General features: G+C 33.1%; 1 protein-coding gene across 2 annotated transcripts in view; it reads left to right on the forward strand.

Annotated features, from left to right (window-relative positions):
- The window catches only part of LOC125057713 ((E3-independent) E2 ubiquitin-conjugating enzyme), a 36,258-nt gene extending 26,691 nt beyond the window's left edge, over positions 1-9,567 (forward strand). Inside the window, exons 20-25 of one of the 2 annotated variants that reach the window (XM_047661546.1) lie at positions 293-382; positions 3,512-3,609; positions 4,258-4,484; positions 5,216-5,413; positions 5,760-5,910; positions 6,483-9,567. In XM_047661546.1, coding sequence (XP_047517502.1) covers positions 293-382; positions 3,512-3,609; positions 4,258-4,484; positions 5,216-5,413; positions 5,760-5,910; positions 6,483-6,799 — 1,081 coding nt within the window. In that variant the 3' untranslated portion in view covers positions 6,800-9,567. The remainder of the gene's footprint in view (positions 1-292; positions 383-3,511; positions 3,610-4,257; positions 4,485-5,215; positions 5,414-5,759; positions 5,911-6,482) is intronic. The other variant, XM_047661547.1, reaches the window with a different exon arrangement.
- The last annotated feature ends 725 nt before the right edge of the window (positions 9,568-10,292 follow it).

Here is a 10,292-nt window from a genome sequence, read left to right on the forward strand (position 1 = left end):
CATAATAAGCTGGTGAAGCTTGTGTTATGGGTACTAGGCAACAGATATACATACATATTATAGATAGATAGACATATAAATACATATTTAAACACGCAAGACAAGCACAACACCAAATACTCATCACATCGATGTACGTACACGCGTTCGTTGTTCACTTACGTGCGGGACTATATCTAAATTGACCAATAAACAATAAAGGTTTTTGTTCAAGCATTAACATTTAGAGCTAGATTTAAGTAGGAATACGAGTTAAGTACATTCGAGTTCACAAAGGCTTATTTTCCCACAGGAGAAGGCCGGCACTGCTGGCCTCATTCCTTAACAACTTAATGATACGGAATGTTAACGCCGAAGAGAAGTTACCCTACCACTTTTCAGTGTGAGCTTACATTTATTTTTTATCCCCAACCCTTTGCAATATCAACGAAATCTGTACACATTTTTGGAAAGTTTTTACGTACACATTTTGTTTCACTAAAAACAAAAAAAAAAATATTTTTCTTTTTGAACACACTTATCGAACCGGGCGAATACAGAGAGAGAGAGAGACAGAATAATATTACGTGTAGTGCCTCACTACCGCTAAAGGAATTTGTATGGGAATTAGTTTACGCCTTGTCACGTGACCATTTTCATACAAATTGCTTTGTCGTGGGTAACTCCTGTCGCAAAATGATTTTGTCTTGTCTCTGTCTTGTCTATCAAAAAATTATAAATATGTACAGATTTATTGTTGCACCTTATTTCATTTGCCTTTTATGTAATCATTGTATGCTTTAATTGCTGTGTATTATATGTTAATATAAAATTATATTATCTAGAATATTCCGAATAAACACTGGCGTCATTACTTATATTAAACAAAGTGTTTTGATATTTAATTTATTGCTTTTAATAATTTAAAGTCTTGGTACAGAATCTAGTTTTAAATGATACCAATAAAAAAATAAGACAACTGTAATAGTTAATTTTTTATTAATATTGTAGATTTATTTTTTTAATAGTAGTGTGCCGCACTTATTTATTTATACGTAGATTTTATTATTTTTGATTGGTAACTGGAAGTGGTATCATAATTTCTCAATTTTAAATGTAAAGCCATAAATCGTAGTCATTTGTTTAATGTAAGTTTTGCGTCGTTGGCTCTATATTTGATGGTACGCTTATTCCAATAACGTCTACAGCTGATACTGAACTATTCATTAAGATTCATATAAGACAGTATTGGGGTAAGATATCTACATTCATTGACAGATCTGAGTGCCTAGTATGAGTTTAAAGCGCATAAGAACGTAAATGAACGTGCGAACAACGAATTATTCTCGTTTAAATCTTTCGTCTCTATCTGTCACGTGTACGCTTTCATGTTTTCGTTTAAATGTAATTGAAAATGCAAATAAGGGAGAATTCAAGTATTACGTAACGAATTTTGAGGGGGGGGGATCCTTGTATAAAACGTTACGATGCGGGGCGGGGATTGAATTACGCGTTATTGTTAATAACAAAAAAAAAACGTTACGGCGCGTTACATGGGGGGGGGGGTCAATAATCTCCAAAAATTGCGTGACGTAATACGCTCCCGAATTATAGCCTTTTATTTCAGATACTTAAACACATTTATAATTCTATCATCACTGTCTTTTTAGATAACTGTATACTTTTTGACAAATATTGCCATTTCTGTCTTCACTATGCCATTCTCTGTATAAACCACCTGCTGATTCCTCTGATCTATCCACTTTCTAAAACGTCTTTTTTTTTCGTTTATTTTACCACCAATTTTATAGTTTCTTGTTTCAGTTTTCTGTTCCTCTTGCCATGGACAGCCATGTGAAATTGAAGACGTTATCAAATTCGTTTCCTTTCATTCAGCACAGGGCTGTAATAAATAAATATACCTTTAGACTGTAAACACCATTTGATGAAGACGAATGATTAAAGAGGGATTTACAATACAGAGAGAATGTTAAATTGGAAATACTTGAATTAATTTTTCCAGTATTGTTCCCATATGAGTAAAACACGAAATTATCTGCAAAAATTTAAGAAACACTCGGTATAATAATAATAAAAGCCTTTATTGCTGTAATTACTTATACTAGTATATAAAAATGTGAAATACATAAAACACTAAAAATTAATACTAATAATAATTAATCGGCAAGCCGGTTAATTTCTATTATACAGCTTGTTCTTGGACATAGGCCTCCTCTAAGGGCTTCCACTCTTCGCTGATTCTAACTTTACGTAGCCAGCAAAACATAGGGCCAGCTACTCTTCGCACATCATCTTCCCATCTTTTTATTTGTCTTCCTGGTTTTCTTTTGTCATAGCGAGGAAGCCATTCCGTCACTTTCTTCGTCCATTTATCTTTATCTGCTCTCATAATCCTGTCTATTTCCATTTCAATCTTTTGCTAGAAGTAACAGCATTTCTAAAAAAAATACTAGGTACTCAGTGTCAATAAATTTGCACTTTCCTAAACTTCAACACACATATATATATCCTTGATGTTATGACTGGTGATGTCAGTTCAATTCTTTGTTAATTCAGTTGTAAATGTTAACTGTCCCAACAATAGAACAATGTCTGACAAAGCAAGACTGATTGTGAAAAATATACCTTATTGCCAATAATATAAGGCTGATATTTCAAGAAACAGTCCCGCTCGGTCAAGGTTTAGACGTATCGTAAGTTGACTTGGTTGTGGGTATAATTAATGTTAGGGTGTGTTATAGTTTTGAAAATTTCCCCTATTATATTAGTTTTTGCGACTATATCATCTACATATATTGACAAGATCATTGAACAATGTCGGATTTGAAAAAAAAAACAAAATCCACTTTTTATCATATTTGGCTAAATATTTCATTGACTAAATATTTCGGCAACATTAAAAAAATCCATGTTTTTAAATTTCAAATTAATCAGTCGGTACAGTGACGGATTTGATAGAAACATGTGATTTTTCTAGAAATCTGTGTAATTTGATGTTATTTATTATTTTTATTTTGTTTCAAAACAAACCCTTTTGTTTGCGTGTATGCCAATTTTCATAATAACAGAATATGAACTAAATTAGTTATGACAAAAACTAACATGATTATATTATTTTGAAATGGCTGCCCTGTAAATTTAACTATTTGTCAGATCCGTCACTATTCTACGACTATGACGATATTATAGACAAGAGGCAAACTTCAAAGTTTTCTTTTGATGGACCATGTTTATGACCGAATATTCGGCGCCCGAACAGTGATGGTGATATTCAATATTCTATAAAGTAGCGAGTGGTCATTTATACGAGTTGTTAAATAGAATCTACGACTCGTAGCATTTGGAACCCGGATAAAATTAAAAAAAAAAAAAAAACAAGATGACCTTATTACCCTTTTAACTGTATATTGTAATAATTGTACCCTTTTATTGTATTAGTTATTAGTGACTTCTAACAGATATTTGACAATACTACAATAATATGTGAAATCTAATCAAATTAATTTTACAGTCAATATGGGGCGTTGGTGATTTCGATGACGGATAATATAGAAAAAGAAGCGGAGAAGAATGACGAGACCAAGGATTCTTCTACTACGAAGTCTGATGGTACAGGTTTATTTACTTCAGAAACTATTTACATTTATATTACATACAAATGCATACCCAGAAAAAAGTTTTACAAACTACCTATGTCTACCACTACGAATTGGCATTAAGATCAGTTCACTCAATGGACAATTAAAAATGTATTTAATCTAGTAATACTAATACTATCTATTGAAGTTCAGTAATTATTTCCATGCATTGTGTGCCCTTTTCAAATGTTTAGTTTTAATTTTCTCTGAGGGTACCAATAATAACAGCGTTCGATGTGTAATAAACAAAAGTTCTAATATCAAGAACAGAATTGTAAATTTGACTATTATTTATTAGCTAACCGCTAAGTATCTTCTTTCATAGCTTAAAACGCAATAAAGCATTTTTCTATAGTCGCCTATAACAACTGTAACGTCACGTTTGCGTTGCCGGTGCTTAAGTAATTTTAAAAGACGTTCCAGTCTGTTTTACAAAATGAATGGCAATTTTTTATTTGTTTATTTAGACTACTAATTTTTGTTGCTTTTCTATTATACATTAAAAATTCGTTAGCTGTGGCTATATACACCAATTTATTTCCTATATTCACCAACTTTAAAAATGTCTTTTTAACGATTTTGGATTTTTGTATTTTTAATATTGAGATTTATGGTAAAGGTTCAGCACCCGACTCAGCTCCCCTGGCGACAGCCGAAGGTGATATAGACACAGATGCGGTGGGAGACACAGAATCGCCCCCTGGTGGTGAGGGATTCTGTGTCCTGGAGTCGGCTCCGACCAACCACAGGTTCAGACTATCAATCCTTCAGCCCAGTGAACCACGGAGCTTCTACTCGGCTGTCAAACGAGAGATCAAACTTCTGAAGAGTGATCTACCTTCTGGGGTGAGGTTTTATTAGATTTTTAATATCATATACATACTCACAAGTTTTTACACATGCGTTTAGCTTTGACACACGGGCATTAAAAATGTATTAAACTGTATTACTGTATTCACTATACGAACGAATATGTTTCAATCCTTTTTGGCTTTTTTTTCATAATATTTTATTTATTTATTTCTTCACGCCTTTTTCCCGAAGGCAGAGACCACGGATTTCCACTTGCTACGATCCTGACTTACCTCTGTCGCTTTATCCACTTTAATGACATTCTCCACCCATGCTCGTCGGTTATGGATTCTTTTTGCTTGTCCTTTAACTAGTACATCCTGGATTTGATCCAGGTATGTCGGTGCCTTGTATATCCTACTTGTTACCCGTATCATCGTTTCTATATGACCACATCAGTTAAGCTTTCCCTTTCGTGTCCTTGTCACTACGTCCTCTTTTATCCCACACTGCTCACGTATTTCTTATTCTATCACGCAGTGTTACATAACACAGACTTGTTCATAATACCTGGTATAAATGTTTCTTAAATAGACTGTGGTCCTTTGATTTGCTTCTAGTAAACTATAGATTATAGAAATAAATTCTCAGAAGCTAGAAACATGAATCCCATTTTAGGTATTTTCATAGATACAAATACTAAACAAGTTTAATTATAATTTTGATGTCGCAGTCCGTCACTGGCTTTAAATAAGTTTATTTTACGATTTGTATGTTAATTCCAGGTGTGGGTCCGTGGATATGAAGACCGTATCGATCTGTTATCGGTTATGATAGCAGGCCCAACGCGAACACCCTACGAGGGCGGTTTATTCGTGTTCGATGTACAGCTGGGAGGGGAGTACCCTCGGGCACCTCCCTTGTGCCACTATCATTCCTATTGCAGCGACAGGCTAAATCCTAATTTGTATGAAGATGGCAAGGTAATATATATTTATTATAATGGTCTATTTGATTATTTTAATCATTTCAGATTATTTATTAGTGACTACAGAACCTGTTAAAATATATTTTTTTTTATATTAAGTATTAATTTTAGAAATTCGAAAGGTAGTGACTATGAGCAGTAAAAAAATCTTTTACAACTTCTCATACATACAGATACTCATTATTGTATTTTACTAAAGCAAAATTGTTTAATTAAAACTTTTATATGACGAATAAAAAAGATACTATATTACTTATATACTTTATTTATACTATATTATATTTTAATATTTAAGCTTTCCAGTTGTGTATATGTTTTGAATATGTGTGTGATATTTGCAGGTATGCGTGTCCCTGCTTGGAACGTGGTCAGGTCGCGGTGTCGAAGTTTGGGGGAAGGACAGCTCCCTGCTGCAGGTCATCGTGTCTCTTCAGGGGCTCATTTTGAATGCGGAGCCCTACTTTAATGAGGCTGGCTATGAGAAACAGAAAGGTTGGTAATCTATAGATTATAAAAAAATAACACCTTAAAAATGTAATTTATCCATTTTTTCTTGTACATATTTCTAGGGCATGTATTTTTTTTTTTCATTTTTACACAAATAAAACATAAAATATTAGATAACAATAAAGATATATATGGCCATTACTTTTCTTTGTATATTTGCAATGATACAAAGAAATATACGCGCCATTCACTGAAATCATAAGTAATAAACAGGCTACTTCTAATTAATTTGCGATATTTGTTTTAAAATAAGTGTTGTTAAATGATTTGCTATTTTAAAAGAGTACGAATTTTTTACGCCGGCTTTTTCTCTCGGCCTACACCCTCTGTGTTCTTTGCCGATGAGTAGGGATGCCTACAAATTCAAATATAATGACGTGGAATAAGTGATACATGTATCTTATGTTCCATAATAAACATATTTTTTTACTTTTTTAAACAATCATGGTACAAGATTATTAACTAAAAATTAATGTCACAAAGAACAGGAATATTCAATCGCTTAGCCTCGACCTAAAGTTACTTTTAGTTATAAAAACATCCAAATTCATTCACAGGCACACAGCAAGGTACCGAAAACTCTCGTATGTACAACGAGATGGTACTTCTAAAGCTCGTACAGTCTATGACCAAGATGGCCGTGAATCCGCCGGAACCGTTCCGGGAAGAAGTTATCGAACACCTGCGGTCCACGGCCGCAGATCTCTGCAAGCGTCTCGAAGGGTTAGTGGCACTTTCGAATCAGCAGCCCACAGATGTAACTTCCCCGGATTACCCCCTCGTTCCGGCCTCCCGGGGTTTCTGCTTAACGCTCAGCTCGTCCTTGGAATCGTTCCGCAGCGCTCTACGCCGCAGCGAAATCCTCCAGTTATAGCCGGAGTGAGTTTGCGATTTGTTAAATTTTATTTTTCGAGGATTCACAATAGCATGCATAATTTTAGAATAGTTAGGATTTGAATTTTCATGCCGCGTTTGGCGTCGGCGAATGTTGAAGTGGACTTTTGGGAAATGTAGCGTTTTAACAACTTTGTTAAAAAATGCACGCTGACAGCGTACGTATACGTGTACGCTGTACGCAACTACATTATAAGAGTTTTGTTGTAAAAAAATAAGTTAGGTCTCAGTATGTATTTTCTTTTTCAAATATTTAGGCCCGTATTCCCATAGGTAACACAATATCCACCGCACTGTCGAATATGTCAAAGTGTCACTGTCAAAATTACTTGACAGTTCTTAAAAGCTGGTTTCAGTTTTCTAGCGGGCCTAAAAGTATCTATTTCAACTCGTACACAAGGTGTTCGAAGACGTTCTTGAACGTCTAATAATAGGCAAATACGTACGCGTATTAATTTTCTACGTGTAGTCGAGTCGATTATACATAGATTTTGCCTTTAAAATGTTTTTTTTTTTTTTTTTTTTAATATAAAAGTAATATTGGCTAAGCAAAAGTAATAATTTACTTTAAATATTCGCCGACGCTATTTGAACCGTATAGTTATAGTATTTATTGTGATTCGATTAGATCTTATTGGCGTTTTAGTTATTTCGATTTTAATTTTGATCTGTCCCCCATATTGTTTGCGATATGGATGTTACAGTATGTTATTTTACATTTTATTTGGGCTACTTTTGATTCAGAATGAGGTTTTAATGTCATAAGACTGGTTTTGCATTTTTGTGTTGTCTCAAAAGTTGCTTAAATTTAAAATGGGTCGTGGTTTAAAGCTCTTCAAAAAATATCCAATCATTCTTTCATACTTTCAGCTTTTTTTTTTTCATTTATGTTCATAAAGTATAAACATATTGTCTATTGTCTTTAAATGTCATAAAAAGTACAGTAAACTCCTCTATAACGCGTTTTCGTATTCGATTTCCGTCCTCCATATAACGCGGTATTTCCCCCTATAACGCAGAACATTCTCAAGTTATATTTCTGTAGAGAGAAATTTAAAATGATTTTCAAGATCATAACAAATTTTCGTTACATTGCGCTTGTTTCCATTGTTTTGTTAAAAAAATAAACTAAATAACTTTATTAAATTCGTGTTGCTTATATATATTAAAAACTTTAATTGGGTACGTGAATACTACTACGCGATTTCCAAATCGCGTTGTAGAAGTATCCTCGTATTATAAGAATAACGCGGTCCGAGTCCACCCCGTTATAGAGGGGTTTATTTACAATTGCAAAAGAATTGTCAAACACATAATCTAGTTTTTATTTTTTAAATTTAAGCCACGACAAAATTATTCCGAATTGTTCGTTTTCATACGAAAATCGTAGTTTTATTGAATTATTTATTTTATGTATTTAGAAGCAAGTACTTATATCACGCGGTTCAGCCTTCTAATGAATTTGTTACGACTGTGAAGTTAGTTTTAGAATTAGCAAACAGCCGTGTTTAAGTACACTCGACTAGAATTAGAAATGTCATGTATGCCCCAAAAGCGAGCAAGGGACGTCTATTTCAAAATCCATATAAAATAAATATACAATAGAAAAACATAGGTAAATTTACCAAGATCAATTATGAATTTAGTAAAATTATAAGCAATTTATTTAAGTTTTAAAACTATGTATGCCTCTTTTTATTGCTGTGCCCCTTGCTAGGATTTGGGGCAGCTATGTAAAAGTAAAAATTTCGATTAGTGACAACTTTTTTAAATTAATGAACTCCACTTTATCGTTCCTCTTGTTACCTATTTTTATTATAAAAGCCCGATTAGGTATTTTCTATTTATAAGTAAAAAGAGAAAAATGAAAATGCGCTGTGCGTGTAAAAAAATGTAATATTAATGAAATATGGGATTCGTTTTAGTATCGAGATTATAACTTAATACCCTCATAACGTGGCCTTTTTTTACTAAGACCTACTGGCCTCAAAGTAGTAGTACTTACTACCTCTCTCACCATACCATGTTACCATGGTTACGATTTTTCATAAACAAATTATTAGAAGGCCGCAGTAGTTCAACAAGCTTTAAAGTTTAAACGTTTGCGCACATATTTGTATGAAAAATGTTACTTAGCACGCTTTTCTTCTCAATATCAATAGCGATTTTAATGATTAATGATGTCGAAATATAATTACAATGAATTGCAGTTCATATCTTAAAACTACGAACGAAAACAGTATTAAAATCCGTGTAACATTTTTCAAAGAAATATCGTGACTGAATTCATACAAAATGGGAAATTATTAAAAGATTTATAATCATTTTCAATTTGTCAAAAAAAATTAAAACGTTGAGTGAAATCTGCAATTTTTAGCTAGCAACACTGGTTGCTTTTAACGTCCTACTCATAATATAACAACATACATATTACGCATGTAACACGTTGTTCTTCATAAGTTATTAAACACGCAGCGATTCTATAATCTAGCCAATGTTCAAGGAATGCACTTTTGTGGTCAGTGGGTCAAATGTATCAATATTAAAGTGATAAGCCAGTGATCAAAATTGCCGTTTTGAGGATATTTGTTTCGTTTTTTTTAAAGCTTATAGTGTATCGGCGGGTGTCCGCGAACCGCTTGCACAAAAGTAATGTAACTTCATGCCAAAGTCAATTGAGCTATGAACGGCTTCTGTCGCTTGTGTACACGATAAGTGACAATTAATAAATAAAATTCTTCAACCTCATTCTGTGTTTTTTTAACCTTTCCAATCATAGTTCTAGTATGCAAGATTTTCAACGGCAAGAGTTGACAAAGTATAATGCGCCGTCTGCGTCAAGGTTTTGTAAAATAACCAACAGGGTAACATTTTCATACAAATAATTTATTAAGATGATCGTTTAATAATAAATATATAATAATACGTTTAGTCGTAAATAATAATAATAACACTAGTATTGTCTTTTATTGACATAACTTTTACACATTTAAAGGAAACAATTTTTGAAGTGAAACTTCTTTAGAATCGTTGTGATTTCAAACCGGATGCAACGGAAAAAGCGACAGTAAAAAGAGACAGACACATAAATTAATAGGATTTGGCGTGGGAGAGAGTGAGAAAGCGACAGGTAAGAGACACAAATACAAAAATGTGTAGGATGAAGCCAGGAAAGAATGAGACAGAAATATACATACTATTTTATATTATTTACGGATGAAACGCAATAATAATAATATTAGCGTCACGAAGATGTGCAGCGTTTTTGTCGAAGAAAAGAGAGATAGCGATTGAGAGAGAATGAGAAGGGCGGACTTTATGCAAAATAATTTAAAAATTAAATTTACAATTCGTATTTATTGCGACACTTTTAATATTTTAATGACAATTAAATTCATTAAATTCCTAACACATCTTCCTTGCCAAAGAAGTTTCACTTCTGATATGTGTACTTTGTACCTACGCACTTTTTT

The sequence above is a fragment of the Pieris napi genome, chromosome 17 (genome assembly GCF_905475465.1).
Source record: "Pieris napi chromosome 17, ilPieNapi1.2, whole genome shotgun sequence".
Lineage (NCBI taxonomy): Eukaryota > Metazoa > Arthropoda > Insecta > Lepidoptera > Pieridae > Pieris > Pieris napi.